Here is a 23460-nt window from a genome sequence, read left to right on the forward strand (position 1 = left end):
TAGAGTCAGAGACACACAGACTGTCTCACTGTAGAGTCAGAGACACAACAACTGTCTCACTGTAGAGTCAGAGACACACAAACTGTCTCACTGTCAAGTTAGAAGCACACAAACGGTCTCACTGTAGTCAGAAGTAACACAGAGCCCTCACATCACTGAAAACAACACCAGCCTCTTCAATGCCCACTGTTCAAGAAAATGTTCCAGTATGGAAGCCCATTGCCGCCAGCCTGCCACCCTGAAAAAGAAGGGCGGGGGAGGGGGGGGGGGGGGATCCTGTAAGTCATAATTTTAGGATGCATTGTCATAAATTTAAGATACTATTATAATTTATAACATTGAGATTTTATATATATATATATATATATACACATATATGGGTCTATTTTTGCGTACTTGCTCTATCGTGGTTTGTGGTCGTACAGTTCATAATGTACAATTTTTTTTATAGGAAACATGATTGTCAACTATAGTATTACTCACGTGACTGGTACAGTACTGGATACAGTACTGTACAGTTAAAAGTTAAGCAAAAAATAACATACTTGGGACAGCCGCCACCATTTTGTAGTTTTCTCTCAGTAATTCTCTACTGTATTCTCACTCATAATGACCACATTTCCCAGAAAGCAACCGGGCCCCACGAAGAAGCCCTGTTTCCTTCTGATGATAAAAAAAAAAAAAAGATACATTTTTGATCTGATCGTCAACCCAGCAGATGCAGAGTAGTCGCACTGAATTCACTGAAGCGGACCAGAACCAGACCCATCAGTGAATCTTGAGAGCTGGTAGCCGGCCCACATGGACTTCTAAGTGGGGAGCATGCCAAATGCTTCGGAGCTGCTTCCATAGCCCATCAAGACTTTTTTCATCCAGACTGACTCAAATCTACCATCTACAGTCCCACGCCAACCAACAGAAGGTCTAGGTTTAAGAGTTTAGAACATTGCAAGAGTGTGGGAAGGGTTTTTAAAGCCTTAATAACTGTACTCAAGGTCCCAGTTACACCTAAAAATAGCAAAATATAAAGTATTTAAAAAAAAAGGTATACAAGGATCTATATACACTAATATACTGTATACGCTAAACAAACGCTAAACAATACACTAAAGGATCTAAGATATACACTGAACACTAATAATGTAAAATAAAACTGTAAATTAAACAGCAACCGAACATGAGTCTGCAGTGAGTAGATGGGTATGAATGAATACAGCATGAGACAGTCAGCAGCATAAGATCAGCAGCATGAATAATCAGCAGCACAAAGTTACATATCACCAATTAAGGGAAAAGAAGTCTAAGATTGTCATCATTGTATGTTTCCATACAATGGCGAAATTAGTTCTCTGCATTTAACCCATCACACTTGAAATACACCCAGGTGAAGCAGTGGGCAGCTAGGTAAGTGTCCGGGGAGCAAATGGGGATTGGGCACCTTGCTCAGAGATACCACGACATGTGGGAATGGTTGGGAATAAGGCTGAACGATTTTGGAAAATATTCTAATTGTGATTGCGATTTAATTTGCAATTATTTTTTTTATGTCTTCTTTTCATGTATTTTTCAACAAACACAAGAAATAAATATATCTGTTTCAGTTACAAATAACTCCACTGTTTTCAGCTCCGCTGCAACTCCGTTTCTGCATTTTTTTGTATAGCTCCGGGATAGCAACTTGGCTAAAATGTGTGTGCAAGGGCATTCTGTACCACTTATCCATTATATTTACCAAAGCCATAAATCCAGGCTTATATTAATAGGCATCATATCTTTCGCTATGAACTCCATTATTGCTCAAATTTTACTGTGTGCCATTTCGAATTATGTTAATACCAAGTAATACTTCGAACAGTTCGGTCAGTGATCCCTGTCAGATGGTACTTTGCTTACTTGAAGTTGAAGCACTGGTCGATGGCATTCTAGCCATGCAACTATCGTAAATTGATTTGTGTTTTTTTTAAGTGTTGATAAAGATTTGTGGTGTTACCTCAAGAGATAGCAACAGCAGCGAGGCAGGTTCTGCACAATACATGTCATTGCAGAGCATCTTCTTTTTTATAGCCAAAATAATTCCAAATAACGGATGTGCTGCCGCTCTTTGGTACCAAACTTTCAGATGTGTAAGCTTCTGTCGAGCCTGATTCCATTGTGCAACTGGTTAAAGCGCAGTGCTGACTTATCGCTCCCTGCTCTGCTTTCCTCCGCTCACTCGCAATTCACGTAACCAGATCACGAGACCAGGCAAATTGCAACCTTTGCAATTAGAAAATCTACTTTTATCATATTGCAATATTATTATATATGTGAAATTGTTGCAAATGCAATTAACTGTTCAGCCCTAGATGGGAGTCGAACCGTGACTTTCTGGTTCCAGGTCGGCAGCCCTACCTCTACCCCATCTCGGCCTAGTCCTAGTTAGGGATTTATGAGTCTAACAGCTTCAGGGTAGAAGCTGTTTCTCAGTCTAGTGATTCTACACTTAATGCTCCTCAACCTCTTCCTGAGGGGAATGGGGCAAAAAGTGTATGTGCTGGGTGAGTGTGGTCCTTCATGATGCAGGTGGCCCTCTTCCTGCATTTGGAAGTGTAGATGTCTGTGATGATGGAGAGACTGACTCCAACAGACTGCTGTGTAGCCTTCATCACCCTCTGCAAAGCTTTTCTCTCTCCAGCTGTGCAGCCCCCATGCCACATGTTGATGCTGGAGCACATAATGCTCTCCACTGCACACCTGTAGAAGGACTGAGCTTCCCAGTCCAGTTCGCCTCAGCAGCCTGAGGAAGTAGAGTCGCTGACGTTCTTTTTTGATCAGGCTTGTAGTGTTGTTGCTCCAGTTAAGTTTGTCATTTAGGTGCACACCCAAGTACTCGTAGCTGGAGCCCACTTCCACCGCAGATCCTCCTATGTTCGGGGGTGTGTGGGGGGGGGGGGGATAGGTGTGTTTGTTCCTTCTGAAATCCATGATCATCTTCTTCGTCTTCTTCACATTGATGTGAAGGTTCTTCTTCCTACACCAGCTCTCCAGGTGTTCCACCTCCTGCATGTAGCTGGACTCATCGTTGTTTATGATGCATCCCACCACCGCTGTATCATCTGCAAACTTTACAATATGACAGCCTGGATGGGTAAGTGCTAGAGTTGCATTCGGGTCCAAAAAAATCCGACCCGACCCCAGCCCGTAACCATTTCCGAACCCCACCCGATCTGACGCATTAACAGTAATTACAGGTCTGAACAGATCAGAGCTGAAGGGGTGCTTGTCCTTGTGCCCACAATAATCTCTTTTGCTGGTGCATCTTCTCCTGCCACATTTTGCCCTTCCACTAGGATTTCCATTGATGTGGTTGGACACAGCACTCTGTGAACATCCAGCCTCCTTAGCTATGAACTTTTGTGGCTTCCCCATCCTATGGAGGGTATCAATGATGGTCTTCTGGCCAGTTGTTATGTCTGCAGTCTTCCCCATATTGAACTGAACTGAGACAACTGAACCAAACTGAAGCAATTTAATGACACCTGGGGAAACCTGTGCAGGTGCTTTGAGTTTAGTAGATGATTAGTGTCACACTCAGTTTAAAACATTCATGTCCTGCAACATTTGGACTGATTTCTCCACAGTATTCAAATTTTTTGAAATCCTGTTTTCATGGGTTTCATGAGCTGGAAGCCCAAATTATGTAAAAATAAACAAATAAATACTTAAAATTGTTTAAATTGTGGGCCCTGAATCTATCATCTAATAAAGATTAACTTTTTGAATGGAATTATGGAAGTTAAACAACTTTTCCATGATATTCTAATTTTTTGGAAAGGGTCTGTATACTGAGGACAGATGGGTCAGCTGCTACATTGACAATGACTAGAATGCTTGCAGCAAAAAATTAAAAATATAAGTCACCAAGTTAAAGAGTTTTCTCTACAGAAAAAGCATTATACACATGAAACAACCCCACACTCCCAGATTGGTGAAGTAAACACGAGCCTGAGCGACAAATTCATTTAGAGATTTGTTTGAAATCACAGCTGAAGGTTGCACACAAGAAACATCATCCAACTCCAGAGCATGCATCGTGCTCTGGGTTGATGTGTTGGGTTGATTTTTTTTCCCAATTTCCTGTGATGACTGAATCCAACATGGCGACTGAGCCTTCTGTCTATGACAAACAAATGACGTCATCAGAACCAGAGCAAGCAGAGGAACATGGAGCTTCCATGTAGCGCTGTGGTCATCTCTTAGTAAAATTAGTCACAATCATCTATTTTACATTTATCTGTGACAAAGTTCTGGCCTGAAGGAAAAATTATTCAAGTGTTTCAAGCAAACACCACACTGGCAGCCCAGTGCTGCAACACATCATATGATCAAACGCTACCAGGAAGCGTCACGCTACAATCTGCAGTACCGCAGACGATACGCTGGCTAAATTACTGATAGTTACTGTTCCACTTGTACATTTAATTTCGGTTGAAAGGTTAAAAGAATGAACCAGAACATTTTCAAGTATGAGCCCAATAAATGCTTTTATTAGAAATTGATTTAGTAAGCCAGCAGCTGCCAGTTAAATTTAAAATGCTGCAATCGGGTCGGAAATTAAAAACAATTATATTTGCTCTTATATATATTATCTTATATTTTATCGACCATTGGCTGCCCTGATTTCTAAACATTGGTTCTGCCCATTTTACACAAAGTCTAACTTTTATCAAACTAAAATTATTTGTAATATAAAATGTAATAAAAAGTTTGCCATACAAATAATCGAGCAGCATTCATTTTAAAAATCTTTGTTGACACTCGCCGTTTCCTGATTTTCCATCAGAACATTCAATTTCCTGAAGAGTGCATCACAAAGTAGCATCTTTCCTGCTACTGTTTAATGACGAGAATGTCGCTTTAATTAAAAAAAAATTATAAATAAAAACCATAGAAGAGTTTTGTCCAGAGCCGGCTGGGTTCTGTCCTTCTGATGCAGACTTAGATGTGAAAACAAGACAAACTCAAGTTCTTTCACAGTTTAACAAACAAATTTGTTTGCTTTGTAACTCTGACATAATCTGACCGCTGCCGAGTCCACAGTTAAGAGTGTGAAGTTTAAAAGGCTGCCAACATTGGACCTGAACAGGACATGAAGTCCAGGACAGCCCTTGTCCTCCTGACCACGGTCCTGTCAGAGTCCACAGCTGCTCTTGTAGAAAGTCAAACACAGAACAGGACACCAGCTTTACCTCCACAGTGTAAACACCACAGAGAAAGTGAGGCCCGTTCCACGAGCCCCGTGTTTAAAGACTCGGATGTTGTTTCTGGTTTTTACGCAGAAGCGGTTCATTAGGTCAAAGGTCAACGTCACTGTTTATTCCTCGTGAAATTTAAGATTCTGCATCTGAAGATCAGAGTTAAAATGTGATTAATAACAGGGCTGGTCGCTAAGTTCATACGTGGAAGTTTTAGTTGAGATATTAATTAAAGGCCGAGGACTCCTTGAAGGAATGCATATCACCCGCAACCTTTCATACCAGAGTTATAAACCAACAGGTCTCCCCTGAAAACGAGTCCTCATGTCTCAGACTACCTGTATAAATAAAAAGAGTTCCAAGCTCAATCATCCAGGTGGATAAATCATCAAAAGATATGAAATCATGTCATCTGGACAGTTTCCTTTTGAGAGAAACGTTTCGTCTTTCATCCGAAAGACTTCATCAGTCTGAGGCCTGCCACCAAGGTCTGTCTTATAAATATCACCTCCTTGATGTGACTCAAGCCAGCCCTCTGTGAAATCCAAAGAAACTAGCTTGGCCATCAGGCCTAAACATTCGATTGCATGAATATCAATTGTTGTGGACGGATGGTCCCTTATTGCATGTGTAAAGATAGTTTATTGGAATTCAACATCAAACTGGCTTGAATCACATCAAGGAGGTGATACAGTAGTCTCTCGCTACTTCGCGGTTCGTTTATCGCGGACTCGCTCTATTGCGGTTTTTCAAAATAAGAGTGGACATGACACACAACTGGCTGATTGATGGATGATCTGCACGACTGGTATGGCATTTTTATTTAAAATAAATTATTTAAAATTATTTGGCATATGCTGCATCTTTGTGCAGCCCATACTGCAGGATAAGCTTCCTGCTGCAGCTGATCAGCTGTTTCTCAGTGCAGAGATGAGAGCAGCGGCTGAGAGGAGGCAGGGAGTTGAAATCATGACATTCTGTGCTCTTTTAGAGCGTTTAGTTTAGAAACATTGTTTAGAATATGGCAGGAGTGTGGGAAGGGTTTTAAACGCCTTGGTTTTTCACTTATCGCGGGGCTTCAGGGTACGGATTCCCCACAATAAACGAGGGACTACTGTATATTTAAGACAGATCTTGGTGGCAGGCCTCAGATTGATGAAGTCTTTCGGATGAAAGAAGAATCTCAAAAAGAAACTGTCCAGATGACAAAATATAACCCTATTTTTGGTGTATAAATAAAGATTAAATAAATAAAAAAAAATAGACTAAAACCAAATGATTTTATGTTGAGGGGGGATGGAGTTTTGATCAGACCTTTAAAATAAGATTATAGAGGTATTAGCATCCAGGGAAGGTGAAATTTTAGCTCGGTATCTGTTAAACGGGCTGAGTTACAGTCTTTTCTGTGTTTTGTAAGGATGCTTAGCTGTGGCAGCCATCTTGAATGGGCTTGACTGCAGTTCTCGATGATCATCCTTTGAAACACCTGTGCTACATATCTGCCTGAAACCTATTAATAATTATTACATGTTTAGTTTTCTCCTAAAACTTAAGTAAATGATAAGTTTTGTACCAAAATAAGTTTTTTTGTTTTCATACGTGCAAGTCTTAGCTGAACAAGATAATTACTGAGGTTGTTCCACCAACCAGAAAACAATTTTAGGGGTAAAATCTGGTACAACCTCTAAATATCTCATTTATATTAAGCTTTTTTTTTAAATCACATTTTAGCACAAGTTTAACCTAAAAAGGCCTCTTTAAAAGGCCGCACACAACATTTATCACACTTTGGGTGTTTGCTAAAAATGGCAGCAAATAAAGTATTTAAGACCGAGTGTCTCAGACTAAGGCAGGGAAATGAAAGCCTGCACAGTAACGGTCAATGATCTGCTGACAAAAGGAAAAATCTGCTGCTGTAGCTTTTGTTTGGCAGTTCATCAAAGAAATGTGTGCGAGTACCCCTCTGGATGGTGCAGCGATGGAGAGAAGACGGTCATAAATCCCATCTTTTGGTGCTCACACGAAGAGTTCAAGCCCAGAGTTTGGGATGAGTGATCTCTGCTGCTGCTGGAGAAAAGCCAGAGAGGTGCAGATGGAGTTTAATTACAGATTATTTTACTGTTCAAACCAAAACCTGGACACCTCAAGTATCTCACCTGGTGGCCTTTGTGTGGATATGCACACTGCCGACTCTGGGAAGTCCCGTATAATACTGACTGCTTGACAAGTGTCTCTGGAGTCTTTATCTTTTGTTGAACAAAACTCAAAACATTAAAACTCCTACAGCCCAAGTTGTCTGCGCTAAATCCATCTCATCACCCAATTAACAAAAAGACGTTCTTAGCCTCTTAAACATAAAGAACTTGTTATTCTGTGAAAGTGTACAAAAAATGTTTTTGGCAAATATTTTTTTAAGAAAATAAAGGGCTTCTTTAAAAAAACTCATTGCAGCTTTACAGATATTCTGTACAAGTAAAAACATCACAACATATCAGATTTTGAAATAAATAGCTTCATCTAAATCCAACAGCTGCTGAACAAACCAATTTTTTATATAAATTTGTGCTAAAAAAACAATAAAAAAAAAAAAACAGGAGTACAGCAATCTATAACAAGGGCCCAGACAAGCAGACCTTGTATAACATTTGACCTTGATTTGCGACCTTGACCTTGGAGATGGGCTAATGAAAAGTGTACTTACCACTCTGGTGATGATGTATATGTGTATGCATACCATATAATACATCCACTTTTTGAGAGGCATGTAAAATTAAAATAAAATACAGGATTCCGATAGACCTATATCTAATCTAACTTTCATCTCAAAAATTCTAGAGAAACTAGTTGCAGGTCAGTTGTGTGAACATCTACAAAGAAATAATCTGTTTTGAAGAGTTTCAGTCTGAGTTTAGAGCTCATCACAGCACTGAACCTGCACTGGTGAAAGTTACTAATGATATTCTCATGGCCTCTGACAATGGACTTGTGTCTATACTGGTCCTGTTGGACCTCAGTGCTGCATTTGATACAGTTGATCACAATATGTTACTACAGAGACTTGAATATGATGTTGGGATAACAGGAACGACTCTAAAGTGGTTTAAATCATATTTATCTGATAGATTCTAATTTGTAAATGTAATTAATAAATCTTCTTCTTACACCAAAGTTAATCATGGAGTTACTCAAGGTTCAGTGCTTGGACCAATACTCTTTACTTTATATATGCTTCCATTAGGTAAAGTTATTAAACAATACAGGATAAATTTTCAGTTATGCTGATGATACACAATTATATTTGTCCATGAAACCCAATGAATCCAATCAGTTACTTAGACTACAAGCATGTCTTAAAGACATAAAAACCTGGATAACCCTACATTTTCTGATTTTAAACTCAAAGAAGACATGAATAGAATTATAAAAACAATATTGGTTTGATAAATCTAACTGTAAATTGGACAAATACGACTCAGTAGAGAAGGCTGAGCACGCTTAAAAAATAAATACAGAATTTAGTTCACGGGAAAACGGTTGCGTTTAACTGCACATTTTCTTATTTTAAAAAAGACTTTAGGGTAAATAAGCCATAAAAACTAGTTTTCTATTGATCTACTTGTCAGCTGATGTTTTATCTTCAAGGCACGTGGTTTACATGCTGACTCGTGTTTTTTACACTACTTATAGATTTTAAATGGACCTCTTTTATATGATGATGTTTTCTGTAGAATTTAGCTCATAAGACAAATCAGGTATCATTTTCCTTTTTGTTTGTAAAAACACAAGATTTATTAAAAGAACGACAATATATACAAATATGTATAAATAAAAATAAAAAAACAATATATGCACAGCACATGTTGATGGAGGTAACAAAACAAAAAAATCAATATTTTAAAAAACAAACGCACAGAAATAGAAAATACAAGTGGTCTCAAACAGAAAACAGTTCAACTAAACTTGTTCTGTGATCCGCATCTTTTAAGTTTTTGTTTCACGGGAGCTACAAGTGGGACCTGAAAATAAATTAATCAAAGAAACATCAGTCGTGTGCTACTTTGGAAAATGCACCCAGTCTGCCATCAACGTTCCTGCTTCATTAGACTGACTGCGAGCGGATTATAAAAACCAACGGAGTGGTTTATGTGTTTTTATTTAAACGTTGTGCTTCAGTTCTGGTGATAAATCACAGCGAGGTGATAAATACAAAGCTGTTCAGACAAACAGGTGAACTAAGTGGCAACATGTTACACCTGCTGTGTGGAAAAACCAGCAGCAGGATTTGGTTTTATCTGGAGTAAACTACACTATAAAGTGGTTGTGGGGTATTTTTTGAGAAAGACGCTTACTCGCTTTCTTCTTGAGACTTAGATAAGAAGATCAATGCACCAGTCAGAGATACGGAGTTCATCTGGAGCCAGAGGCAGCAGGAGATAAGCTTAGCGTACAGTCTGACTGTCTACAAAGTCCATCCGCCAGCAACCTGTAATGGTCAATAATTAACAACTTATATCTCCTCTGTATAGAATCTAACTTTCATCATTCAGGCTTTGTGCACATTAAACAATCAAAATGTTTGTGGGTCATAAACGTGCAGCTTTAAACCTAGTTCGTTTTTTTTTTTTGTTTGAATAAACTTGCTGCTGTTCCACCAGGGCAGAAAAAGAAACAAGAATTAATCTCATGCAGCAGACTTTAAAAATAAAAAAATTACAAACAGAAAAGGTTTGAAATCATGTGAACAAAATCCAGCGCAATAAAGGCACGATTGAAAAAGCTACTTGAAATGTGCGCTCCGAGCCTTCGTCTTCATACCTGCGCTCTCTTTGTCACTTCTGCTGGTAGAAGGGGCTGTCGAAGCCGCTGTCCTGCTGCCGCTGTCTCAGCTCGGAGAACTGAGGCCTGGAACAGAGCCCCAGCTCGCGCTCACATTCAGAACCAGGGATGGGCTCTCTGTCCGAACTCTTCCTCGTGTGATGACTGTTTTCACTTGTCTTCTCTGGAACATGGTTGTAAACTGTTAGGTCAGAAACATCAGGAGTGAGACCGCCAAACTCCCCCGCTTTGCCGGCCGACCCTGCAGACACAGAAAAAGGCCTGACTGGTTCAACTTTCCTCCCAAGGTACGAGAGTCTGGGCGCTGCGTCCGAGTCACAGCTGGTCGCGCTCCAGTCGGTCTGTTTCCCCTCTCGAACCGGCGTCTCCTGGATGAGAGGAGGCTTCTGTCGCCCTGACTCCAGGCGAGTGTCGGCTTTATTGGAGTTCCCTCCCTGCAGGTTCCACTCCAAGCCGTTACCCCTCACACACAGACTAACAAAATCCACATGGGACTGAGGAGCGATGGAGGAGGGGAGGTGTGTGTGAGATGTTTGGGACTGTTGGTCTTTATCCACCGAGTCCTGCTGAGATGAACGAGTGTCCCGCTGGCTCCCAGGTTTAGTCCTAACTGTGGGTCTAGTTGATTTCTGTCCTGAACCAGCAGAAGGCTTTTCCCTGCGGGATCTCTCGTCTGGCCTGGTATCAGGAAGCTCAGTTAGCAGTGGTGGACTCTTACTGAAACCTACCGCAGCAGCAGAGGCAGTACCTGATGATACAATAACACAGTTGCACACCAGGCTCATCATTTCTGACAATAACAAACAGAGTAAAGCCGTTTTCTAAGTGACTCACTTGGTAAACTCCGATTCTTTCCAGAATTACTTTTGACGGACGTCTCCAACACTTTAGCCATGGCCGCCAGCTTACTCGCAGCATTCATTATTTTCTTTTCAGCACTGCAGGACACAGAAAGATCGATACAATTAGCGTGGAGAGCAATATTGAAGGAAGCTAACAAGTTCAGGACAATTTAAGCTTCTTGCCCTGTGGTCCTGCTCCCATCCTCCAGTAACTCCTGCAGACAGGTCAGATAATAGTGCCGCATCTTTCTGGCAGTGTCCTGCCTCTCTCTCTGCACCTCAGTGCGGATCATCTCCGCAGCGCGCTCCCGACTCTCCTGAAGGTAACGCAGCATGTCTCCTGGGATAGAAACACAGAAGAAAAAAAAAGATGTTTAACACAGTGTGATTTAATTACTATTTCATTGTTTCTATGTTTTTATTTTTGTTGCTTTTAATTACATCGTTATACTTCTTTGTTACTGCCTTGATCTTATTGTTAAGCACTTCAGTAACAGCTGCTGTTTTAAATGTGCTTTATAAATAAACTTGACTAAAACTTTGCTTTATTTTCGGGGGGGGGGGGGGGGGGGGGGGGGGGGGACTTTATTCAGACTGATAAGACCTTTGGAGTGAGGGAGTAGTGTTGAAAAAGAATATAAGGCTAAAACAAAGTGATGTAAATGTGTGAGATGCCCCACCTCTGATCTTTTCCACCGTCAGCAGGTACTGCTGCCTCATCTCCTCAAGACCTTGCTGTACGTTTTGTTGATCCGGCCTTTAATGTCAAAAAATGCATTGTAACTAAAAAACTTATGGTTTTCCACCTATCCTGATGCATGTTCAATAATTCAGGTAGAAAATTCAAAAAAAGTTAAGTCTGCTCCTCTGGACATTCAAAAAACAAAACAAACAAAAAAAAGTAGAAACATTTCGTTTTTCATCCAAAAAAACTTCTTCAGTCTGAGGTGCTGTTTTCAGCTCAGTCTCTTAAATAACACCTTCTCAGAGTGGATCAACCAGTTTTGCTGCTGACAACCAAAACCAGATGCTCACATGCTCAAGAAGGACCATCAGTCTAACAATGGATCATTAGCACACTTATGGCTGTTTGCTATTCACAGGGGGTTGAGTGATACTAGCAATCACAGCATTGTAAGAGGGGACAGTTGAACCTGGAGGCCTCCACCCCTGTTTAATGATGGATGATTTATTTTCACAAAGATGGCCTCCTTTAAGCCTCCAGTCCTGCCGCGTATGTCCGTTCACGCGTATGTCCGTTCACGCGTACGTACGCGTGTACTGTACGCAGAGGGTTCAGACATGATACTCCAGCGTACACCCCGAGCAGCTGCAGAGCAGCTTCACAGACTAGGGGCGTTTACCTTCGGGACAAATAGAGGTCGCCGATTGGTCATTTGCTGACACGCCTACTGGATTGATTGACAGGTCGGAAAAAAGAAAAAAAATGAGCGCTGGCAGCCTCAGCCGCAGCGGTGTTCTGTGTTTATATGTTGTTAATAAAAAGATCTAAAAAATTTAAAAAAACAGAGCGCTGGCTCTGCAGCCCACACATCAGATCAGCCCACCAGGAAATCTCCAGACCCTCCCGCAGCCACGCTGGACCGGAGTTTAATTCGCTCGTGACAAATTCCTCCATTTCTCACCATTTCAGTCATGGCATCAACAGAGGAGGAAGAGATCATTGCCTCTTGGCAAAGAAACAAAAGAAAAGGCCAGATCAGGGATGAAGAAGGAGAATTTAATACATTGGTGTCGCATATAAAACAGTCCGTCCTAGGGCAGTTTATTGTGCGACACCACGTACGCGTATGCAGTCGTAAAAATTTGAGCTTTGCACGGACATGCCCTGGGGGGTACGCACATACCTCTGCGTACGTACTGCGTACCTCTGCGTATGGATGTACGCGGCAGTATACTGGGAGCTTAACTCCTCTCTCAAACCATTGTTCCTCTATCAAGGATGTGAACATATTCATCCCTGAAAGAGTGACCGCTGGCCTGGAGATGAGTGTAGACCACAGAGTCCTGGCCTGATGATGTTGATCTTCAACTGTCCCCCTCTTACAATGCTGTGATTGCTAGTATCACTCAGCCCTCTGTGAACAGTAAACAGCCATCAGTGTGCGAATGATCTAGTTAGGCTGATGGTCCTTCTTGAGCATGTGAGCAGCTGGTTTTGGTTGTCAGCAGCAAAACTGGTTGATCCACTCTGAGAAGGTGTTATTTAAGAGACTGAGCTGAAAACAGCACCTGAGACTGAGGAAGTCTTCCGGATGAGAGACAAAACGTTTCTACTTTTTTTTTTGTTTTGTTTGTTTTGTTTTTTGAATGTCCAGAGGACCAGACTTAACTTTTTTTGGTTTTCCACCTATGTGTGATTTTAATCTAAAACTGGATAGCAAAGTAGTCACCAAATGTTTAGCTTGCTGCAAAGTCTGAGTTTCTTTTAAATGACAAAAAAAAAACAAGTTCATTTTTTTCTGGACTTTGAATTATTAGAAAATGTGGACAAACCCTGAGGATTCTTTGGCTTTCCTCACTTCCACCAGCTGCTGCAGATGTTCGGCCTTCACCTTCTGTAAGCTGCTGTCATGTTCATCTACAGTTCAGAACCATCAGATCCAGAGTCCAGGTTATTGGACACCGTGCTGACAAACGCTTAAACACAGTAAACAGCTGTACCTTTAAGATGCTGCATGGCGGTTTTGTGCTCTCGGATGCTGTGCTGAAGTTGACGGCAGGCTTTCTCCAAGTGCCTCTGCAGCTCCTGGTTCTTCTTCTGCAGTTTACCTAAAGTCTCTGAGCATTCCTTCCTGCAGTGAGGATGATCCTTCCTGTGAGGGAAAGAGCCTAGACATATTGGACAGTCAGGTCATGTAAAGACTGCACCGCTGTAAGTGATTTGTAAAAAATGAAGCACATCACATACTTTGCATGTTGTTGATATCTCTCACATGTTGTTCTTGTGGTTCTTTTAAGACGTGACTCAGCTTCTCTTCATTCACCTGTGGGAGGGTGAAATAAAAAATAACTCATTTTTCTTCAAAACAAAAGATTGAAATGTCTAAAAGTTACCCAGAAACTTGTCTCTTATCACATCATAAAAACAGTGACATTTATTTAATCTCGTTGCCACCGATCATTTTACAAGAGCAGCTCACTTTGTTCCACTCCCTCTTGGCCTCAGCCAAAGCTCTGGTCACCACGTCTCCACATGACGTTTTGATGATGCGTGTTATAGAAGCTTCTGATGTGGATTCACTGGATCTGCTGAGGTTTTCAGCTCCTTGTCCAAGAAGTTGTGTTTGAACCTCTGTCAGTGCGGCCTGCAGCTCTGCCATGAATTCATCTCTGATCTGCCGTCTCTGGGTCAGCTCTTTTTCAGCACGCTGGCGTTTCCACTCCTCCTCTCGAGCCCTCACAGTCTGCTGAAGCTTTGCCTCCATCTGCAGCAGCAGCTCCTTCCTCTGGAGGTCAGCGTCCTCTCTGGCTTGCTGCACAGCCTGCTCCAGCTGTCTGCGCTGCTCTTGCAGCTTGGTTTGGTAGGCCTGCTCGCTGCGGACCTGGATGACGGAGATCTCCTGCTGTTTGTCTCTGCTCCAAGCCGCTCTAGCTGCAGCCAGCTCAGCTTTCAGCAGGGCAGCCTGCTCTCTGGATGCTTGTTCCAGTTGGATCTTGACAGCTGCCATCTCCCGTTGGAGCGCCTCCACCCTCTTGGCTTCAGAACTCTGGTCCTCCTGTTGGTTTCTGCTCCACTGCTCCTCTGCCTCCCTCAGGGCCAGGGACACCTGCAATGTTTAAATAGCAATTCATAAACAGAGAGAGAGGAAAAATGGTGATGCTTATTTAAAAATTAAAGGACCCTGTTTTACTCTTTGGTTTGTATTTTCTTCTTGGAGCTTTTTCCATTTCTCCTTCTCTGCTTGGAATTCTGGTAATGAAGGCAGATCCTCAATCCAACGATTATAGGCTCGAGTTACAGCGCCTTCAACCTGGAACACCAGAGAAAGCAACATTTTAGAACAATACCAGTGCATCTTGGAAAGTGTATGAGGATAAAAACAAGATCTAAATATTATAGTGGTACATTGCCAGTTTCAACGGCATGTGTGTACGACTCACAACTGCTACACATAAAACAAATATAAGCTCGTCTATTGTTATAAATAAAATGTCAGTGACCTGCTTGGCCATGTCCTCCAGGTGTTTCTCCTCCAACTCTCTCTGGACTTGTTTTCTAGCCTCCTCCACAGCTTTGTGTTGCACTTTGTCAGCGTCCAGCTGCAGCTGCTGTTTCTGAGCTCGGAGCCTGGAGTCCAGCTCCTCAGCAGAAACCGTCAGACTGCTGACCTCAGACTCATCTGTTTGACAGGTCACCTCAGCAGCCTCTCTGCTTCTCTCTCTCTGAGTCTCCTCCAACTTCTGGACCCAAGTCTTCTCTCTCTGAAAACAAAGAAAGAAAAAATGAGTCTGGCTTCACATATCAATTACTTAAATAAAAGAGCTGAGTTTTATTGTATTTTTGTAAGTCATACCTTCTGCAGTTCATTCTTCCATTTAGCCTCAACTGAAGCTACATGAGAGACCACTTGCTGCTGGATTTCAGACTCCTTCTCTTTAGACCAGACTGCTTTAAGTTGTGTTATGGAGGCCTGATGCTGAGCCTCAAGTTCACTTCTCAGCTTTTCTACAGCTACATTACTTCCCTCTTTTATCAAAGCCTCGTCTTTCTCTCCGTTTTGAATCTTTTCCTCAAGCAAGCTCTTCTCCTTGCACACAGATATGTAACATTCCTGCACAGCCAACATCTTGTCGTTGGCTTCCGACAGCTGGATTCTGCAAAACCAAACAAATAAAGTAAATGACACAAAAAGGGTCCATGTTAGTAGTTTTTAACAAAAGAGCCAGAGACTTACTGTAATTGTTGAATCTGCTGCTGATGCTGTGCAGTCAGCTGCTCAACCTGAGCACTGTGATCCTGCATGAGTTCTGTTCGGACCCGGTTCACCACGTCATCCCTGTACTGCCGATGAACCCGGTCAGTTCTTGAGAAACATACAAACACTCAATAAAACCACAAAACAACCAAGTAAGAAAGCTCTGACTCTGACCTGCAGCCCCACCGTTCTGCAGCTTCCTGTTTTTCTTGGTCCAGCTCTCGGATCATTTCCCTCATCTTGGTGCACAGCTCAGAGTTGGTGGACTTCAGTTTCTCCTCAGTCTGTTGCAGCTCCTTGTTCTTATTTTCCAGCAACTACAAGTCGGGGAAAAAATACCAGTCTCATAATTTTGTAAAGGATAAAAAAAAAAAGTCATGGAGTATTATTAAACAATAGACGATGGTCAACCTCCACTTGTTCCAGCAAGTGCTGCTTGTCTTCCTGCAGGCTCATCAGTTCTTTCTGAGAGGCTCCAGTCATGTCTGGAGGGTTCATCTGGCTCGCTGCTTTGACCTGTGGTTTACAGAGAAAACACTTCCTAATCAGAGACCCCGCCAGAATTATTCAATCTATTATTTGTTCTTTGGTTTATCTTTAAATTTAGTCTTTTTTAAAGCTATGTTTTACAGAAAAACAACAGAGTGAATCTAAATGTTATCTAACTCAGCCATCAGGAGATGCTCTTACTGAAGAGTTGAGCTTTGCTTCATCTAACTGAGTCTGCAGCTCGCTCACTCGAGCCTGACAGAGCTGGAGCTCCTCCTGCAGCCGACTGATCCGCTGTCGTTTCCCCTTCAAACATCCGAGGCAGCGCTGCATCTCCACCTGCAGGAGCCCCAAAGCCTCGTCTTTGGGCAGCTTCGAGTCCAGCAGGTGAGCCAGAGCGGTGCTAACAGAAACAAAAGGAAAATATATATTTTGGATGGTTGTTGAGAGGTGACACGAAACTAGATGGCAACATTTCAGCGTGCACACGAACCCAGAGACGTAATAAAACCACAGTGATCCAAGCGTACCTGTGAAATGTGCCATTTTTCCCAGTAGCTTTCCTCAACCCCAGACCCACACAGGACTCAGACAGATGGTTCTCTGACTCACTGCTAAGGTCTAGAGAAACAACGCCATGTTTCACAGCAGACTCGTACAGAGTAATCTGCTCCTTCAGATCGGCTAAATCCTCCTGGAAGACAAAACAGAAACAAGAGACAAACAGCTACAGCCTTTGATTTAAGTAGCGTTTTAGAAATGTTTTCTAGGAAGCAAACCTGTAAAACTTTGTTCGTGTTTTCACTTAGTGCCTTGGCTGACTGAGCTTGTTGTAGTTTGATCTGCATTTGGCTCATCTCTTGCACAGAATCTGAAGAAATTAAAAGACAGTTCACAAACATTTAAACTCGTTTGGAAGTGAGCAAAATCAGATGTGGAGAAAAAACATTTAGAGCTCGACACAAGACAAATTCAAGCATTTTCAAGGTTTCAATGAGTTATTAAGCGTCACCAGCCCTTTACTGTTGTGCAAATATTTTAAAACCTTGATTGTGTTTTTAAAGAACCAAAATTAGTTTTGTAATCTCTACAGAAGAGTTAGAAATTAAAAGATTGACACAAAGATCAAAACATATTCCTTTTTAAAAACACAGTGGGATCTGCGTCCTGCATGAACAGACTGTGCTGAAGTCTTTAGACAAACTACAGAAACTTGAATAATTTTAAATTAAATATCAAATATCTAAGAAGGCTACTTTTTGGATTCTTGAGCATTTTTAATAAAATATTTAAAACCCAAAATCTAAATTACAATTTACCCACTTAGAGGGGCCATGATGCATTCAAAGGTACAAAGTTCTTTATTTACCATTTGTGCACAGACCAACAATCCAGGCACGTTGCAGTTCTTGTGTAGAGCTCTCAGTCAGAACAGTAAATAAATAAAATGAGAATAAAGTGGTTTATATCTACACCTTCCCATGTCACATGACAAGTGGCGTTAGGTGTGGGGTTATTATTGCACCTGATCCGTAGTTTGTTTTGCCATCAGTCTGACAGGCAGGGAAACAACTATTAAAAAACTTATACTATGGGTGATGATGCTCTCCGCTCTACTGTCTCAGGTTATATGAACATTTTTTGTGTGTGATAAGAGAGTGAGCTGGATGGAGAGTCCTTGATGATTCCTCCTGCTCTTCTTGGACAGCGCAGTACCGACATCGAGTCCATGGAAGGAAGTTTTGTCCCTGTGATCCACTCTGCAGGTTTTATGTCTCTCTGCAGTGCCTTCCTTTCTGCTTGTGTGGTGTTCCCATACCAGACATGCCTGAGGTTAGGATGCTCTCTCTCAGTTCCCTATAGGCCTGGGTGAGAGGGCGCTGGTTCAGACGTGAATTTCCTGAGCAGCCTAAAGAAGTGAAGCCTTTGCTGGGCTTTTTCCACAGTGGCTGTGGTGTTGAGAGACCAGCTCAGGTCCGATGTAACCTGCAGTCCCAAGAATCTAGGGCTGTCAGTCATCCCTACCTCAGTCCCTTTAATGATGACAGGCTGTAATGAAGGGTTCTTTATTAAATATAAAACCACAATAAAAAAAAATCTAAATGCAATTTCAAGCATTGTCCAGGACTTTAACCAAAACCTCTGTCCATTTATGAACTTTTAAACCCCTACATTAAAATTCAAGCATTTTCAATGCGTTGCAGCAGCTACACAAACCCTGCAGTTTTAATCTACATTCAGACGGAACGTGGAGCCCTTCACTCACTTGTCTGCAGCAGCTTGGCACACTGACGCTGACTCTCCTCCAGACGCTGGCTGAGGGAGTTGATTACTTTGCCTCTCTCCAGCTGCTCTTCTTCTCTACGATTTTCCAACAGCTTCACTTGCTCTCGTAACTTCTGACCAGCATGAGTCTGAAAGCAGCAAAGCAAAAACCTCAGGAGCTGAAAACGCGTTCTGAGCAGCTCGCTGGGACATTGTAACAACACTACGCACCTGCTCACTTAAAGCCTGAGCGGTTGAATCGAGCTTCTGCTGTAAGGTCAACAGTGCGGCATCGTGCTGCTCCTTTATGACGGCGAGGTCTCGATCGTGCTGCTCCCGTGCTCTGGACAGCGTGTCAGAGCGACAAAGCTCCAGCATCTGCTGCTTCATACTGTCCACTGCAGCGTCCGCCACCCGTTGTTTCTTCATGTTCTGCAAACACAGTTCAACTGCTCAGTATGTGGGACAAACTGGAGCTTAAGTATAAGAAACCAGAATGTGTCCCAAAGCAACAGAATACATATTCAAATGTCCATTTAACTCTGTAACTGCAATAAACCAAACATGAATAAAGCAGCCACAAGAAGCCAGTCTTAAAAACAAAATGTTTCAAGCCTGGGGAAAACAGATTACCTTGAATTTGTTGAATAATTAAGAGGAGTTTCTAATCATCAGATAATAAAGTATCCATACAGGTGTGGTGGGAGTACAGCATTTACCTCCTGGTCTCTCTCTTTGAGGAGTTGTACTTGCTGCTCCGCTGCTTTAAGCTTGTTTTGTATTTGAGACTCTCTTTCCTTCGCCTCATTAATCAGTCGACTAGACTCCTTGAAACTCACTGTAAGGCCAGCCTTCTCATCTGTTGATCATTTTCCAAAAACAATGGGAAAATAAGAACAGAAGAAAGAAGCAGATGGGCCCAAATGTTTGTTGGTTTTTAATGCAAAGTTTGAAGAACGAAGTTATGGGGATTACTTTAGTATCAGATCACTGAATTATTAACAATCAGTTCAATGATACAAGGAGTAAAATAATCTAACGTCAAGATAAAAGTGTATGAAATGTACCTTTGACGATTGCAAACTGATGCTCGATGTATCTCATGTTACGTCGTGAGTCCTCCAGTTTTTGCTCCAAATCTTCAATTTGTCTCTTTTGAGCTTTATTTAAAATCTGCAGCTGGGCGACTCGCTCCCTGTCAGCAGTTCCTGAAACACAGAAACGTTGTTTGTCATCTATTTAAGCAATGTGAAGAGATTATCGGTTTCTAAAAATTCATGAGAGAAACTAAAAAAAAGAAAAAAAGAAATGTGTTTCTGTCAGAAAGGTGATCCTGTAATTTAAATGATCTACGGTGGGGGTTCACAGCTCATTCCTCCTGCCAATGAGCTTATTTTAAATAAAACTAGATGTTTATTAGTAAATTAAATGAACATAATGAGAATAATTGCTGGATGTCCATCCTCTGAGCTGCTGGCTTCCAGTAACTGTGGATCTCTCAGCAAGTTAAATAGACCAGTCATCAGAGATCAAGAACAAAACACAAGTGATGAAACTCACGCTGGGTCGAATCGAGGAACTCTCTTTGCAGGTGGTCAAACTGCTCTTCACGCTGAGCAGCAGAAGACTTGAACATCTGTGGCTGATGGACTGGGTGCTGAGGGTTAAAGTTAACTTTGTGCTGGTTTGCACCTTGACCACAGAGTCCAGAGTTTAAATTCTGAAAATAAAAATAAGCCATCATTTTTATGTAAAAATGTTTTGACTAAAAGGATTAGACAATAAAGATAAATCATAAAATCAAAACAGCTGACAAGTGTTCGGTGCTTTTATTAAACATTGTCAATAAGTGTTTTCTTATAAAGGACAGACTGAAGTCGGTCACAGCTCCTGACTCATCGTATTTATAGTTGATTATTAAAACCATTCAGAACACAGAAAATAATAACTACAAGCTGTTGGGGCAAATCTTTCAGCTGATGAGCATGTCACCTTACACAGTCAGTGGAGCTCAGGAGATGAATTTAGATGTAAATGTTTGGTCAATATTTTCTTTTATGGCTTATTTCCTTCTTGTTCTAATTTTACAGCAGTTGTCTCAGACACTGCTTAATCAGAAAACCAACTGAAGCAATAAGTCAACAATCACAACATCCAAAATAAACTGGGGTTAAAAGAACATCGAGAACCCTGCTGACAATAGATTGTTGTGTCAATAAACCACCTCCTTACCTGAAAATGGTTTCTGTTGGTGTGGTCCTCCTGAGGATGTTCACTCCTGTAGTCTCCGTCTCCACGATCAGGGTATGACAGTGGGTCAAACTCTGTGGAGAAATCACTGCCCTCTGGACATCTGTCTGAGCCGATGCTTGGGCACGGGTAACCTTCCTGTGCAAACTGGTGGTCCTGGTTCCAGGAGGGAGGGGGAAGCTGGGTTTGAGGGTGATTTAGGTGTCCATTAACATGAGCAGCTTCATCCTCATAAGGATAGCCTTGGTCATAGTCCACTTCGTAGGTCTTCTTAAAGACAATATCAGAGTTATTTTTTCTGGTATAGGTTCAGGAAGAAAAATCTATTCTGAAAACAAAGTTACTCTCTACCTGTGTGTGAGCGGTTGGCTGAGGGTGATCAGACCATTCCTGAGTCCACTTAGACTGTGGGCTGAGAGAAGAAGGCAGAAAAGTATCTCCGCGTTACAGTAAAGTACTTCTGTATGTTCTACATCAGTCCAAACGTGTCAGAATCTGGTACACAAAATAACAGCAAAGACTTTCAATGCCAACTACTGCTGTCTGATTTACACAAACATTACTAAAAAAAAGGACATAATAGAAACAGAAACAATTTCAACTTGTATTACATTTACCTATTTATAACTATTACTTTTATTTATTGTGACAATGATAGTGAAATTGGCTATTAGGAATTACTTTTCTTTCTATCAGGAGTTCATCTCAAGCTCCAACCCAAAGTGGGGTCTCGAGCCTAATTTTGTGAGCGGCTGTTCAAAGCCACACCCAGACTTCACATGTGAGGCAACATGTTAACAGCGACATGCGTTACCAACCTGCTGCCCGTGTTTTTATTGCTGCAGGGAGATAACTCCAGCTCCGGGGAGGAGCAGTCTCTGCTGTCCTCCAGCATGTCATCCGGCAGGTCTGTGAGCAGTTTGTGCAGCTGCAGATAGACGGCACTTAGAAATGAGTCACAGGGGTTGCTCCGCAACCAAGTTATAAAATAACACATCGCGAAAGAGTAACAGAGAGCAGAACGGTGGGAAGAAGCCGTGAAGCAGTGAGAGAGAGGAAGAGATTTGTTTGTTCACTTGGCAGCATCAAAAAAACAATAAGTAGTTTTTTTGCAATATAAGTTTCATTCAACTTTAGGAAGATAAAGCCACAATTTGATTGTACAGGGCAATATTTGGCTAATAAAACACTTCCACATTGACTTTCTTCTGACAGTTTGAACCATTTACTTAATAATTTGATTAAATTGAAACAAAAGAAGTTTATCAGTAGCAGTAAAAAACTTCAGGCTCGTGCTTCTCAAATACAAAAATTTGTGTTAACCATTCATTTTTTTTGTAATAAAGTTCTACTTAGCATCGAACAAACAAAATGTTGACCTAACACGTATTAGTTCTTTACATCACAATAAAAACAAGGCAAATCACTTTTAGTGTCAGTAAAAAGTGACCAGTCCGCCATGTGCGATGGAACAAGCAGAACCTGCTGGACTTACTTCCCACAAGGACCGCTGAATATTCCTCAGATCCTCCACTGTGTCCACAACCGAAGGACCCATTTCAGCCCACTTAAACACGCACCAAAAACATAGCAAACGGCTTGTTTCCAGTCACAAAGTCAAAAGATAACCACCACAGTATCCAAATCAGTCTGCTGAAGTGACCTTCTGCATGAAGCATTCAAAGCATGCCTTGCATGTGGCTGGTTCCCAGCGGCATCGCTGCTATTCTCTCCCAAAGAACTCCATTGTTTAGAAACAAAAAACATATAGCAAGGTTTACTGGAGCAGAAACATTCCAGTTACTGGTGGCAAGCGTTTTCCACTTCGCCAGTCTGCGCAATAAATAGGCTATAACAAATAAAAATATAATTTCTATAAAAAAAAAAAAGTGCTAATTTCTGAAGCATATTGGCAAATTGTTCATCTCTTTCTTCACTCTTTACCCAACTTTGATGGGCTCAGGTACAGAGGCAAAGTGATCTACATGGAGAAAGTAAGTTTCAGCATGACACACCTGCAGGGAGCCAATAATAACTCAAAGTCATGACGCGACAGGCTGAGGGCGTGAGTAACAGCGCGTGGATGTTTAACTGTGTGAGGCTGGCTGGGACGTCACTTCACTGCTTTTTCAAACAACTCCAGGAGTTTAGACCACAAATGAGAACCCGACAGATTTAAGGTCCTCAAATGGAAGAAATGTACAGTAATTATGTAAATAATAAATAGAAACGACTTTCACAATCAGCAAATAAAGGCATTAGTAACAAAAAAAAACCTCAATGCTTGAATAATTAAACACAAGTTTTAACATAATTTGGACATGTCCATGTCATTTTTATGCTAAATAACAAATATCTGACAAAATGTACTGACAGGAGTGTGTGTGTGTTAAACTCTTAATCATTATTTTTGTGATATTCTGTTTGCAACAAGCCAAACTTATTGTAATCTTTTGTATTTATTTTGGTGAAGATTTCTCCAGGTTATTCTTAGGACTCTGGCTGATTTTCATTCATTTTTTATCCAATCTCTGGACATTTTTTTTAAAGAAATGGTTTTTTTTTTTTGAGTGTGTTAAGTCACTTAACTGAAAAACTATTTAA

General features: G+C 41.4%; 1 protein-coding gene across 1 annotated transcript; it reads right to left on the reverse strand.

Moving 5' to 3' along the window:
• Positions 1-10063: 10063 nt before the first annotated feature.
• On the reverse strand, positions 10064-22535 carry cep152 (centrosomal protein 152). Its single transcript, XM_037683568.1, is given in 28 exon segments — positions 10064-10818; positions 10905-11008; positions 11096-11252; positions 11593-11669; positions 12791-12793; positions 13430-13514; positions 13598-13765; positions 13845-13920; positions 14077-14703; positions 14788-14907; positions 15098-15358; positions 15451-15751; positions 15832-15960; positions 16039-16169; positions 16264-16368; positions 16543-16744; positions 16872-17035; positions 17121-17212; positions 18608-18755; positions 18838-19038; positions 19326-19465; positions 19674-19814; positions 20167-20326; positions 20839-21123; positions 21208-21268; positions 21675-21784; positions 22352-22430; positions 22432-22535. Coding segments are annotated over 28 exon segments (4986 nt in total).
• Positions 22536-23460: the final 925 nt, after the last annotated feature.

Source organism: Nematolebias whitei, chromosome 10, assembly GCF_014905685.2.
Source record: "Nematolebias whitei isolate Nwh7 chromosome 10, NemWhi1, whole genome shotgun sequence".
Classification (NCBI taxonomy): Eukaryota; Metazoa; Chordata; class Actinopteri; order Cyprinodontiformes; family Rivulidae; genus Nematolebias; species Nematolebias whitei.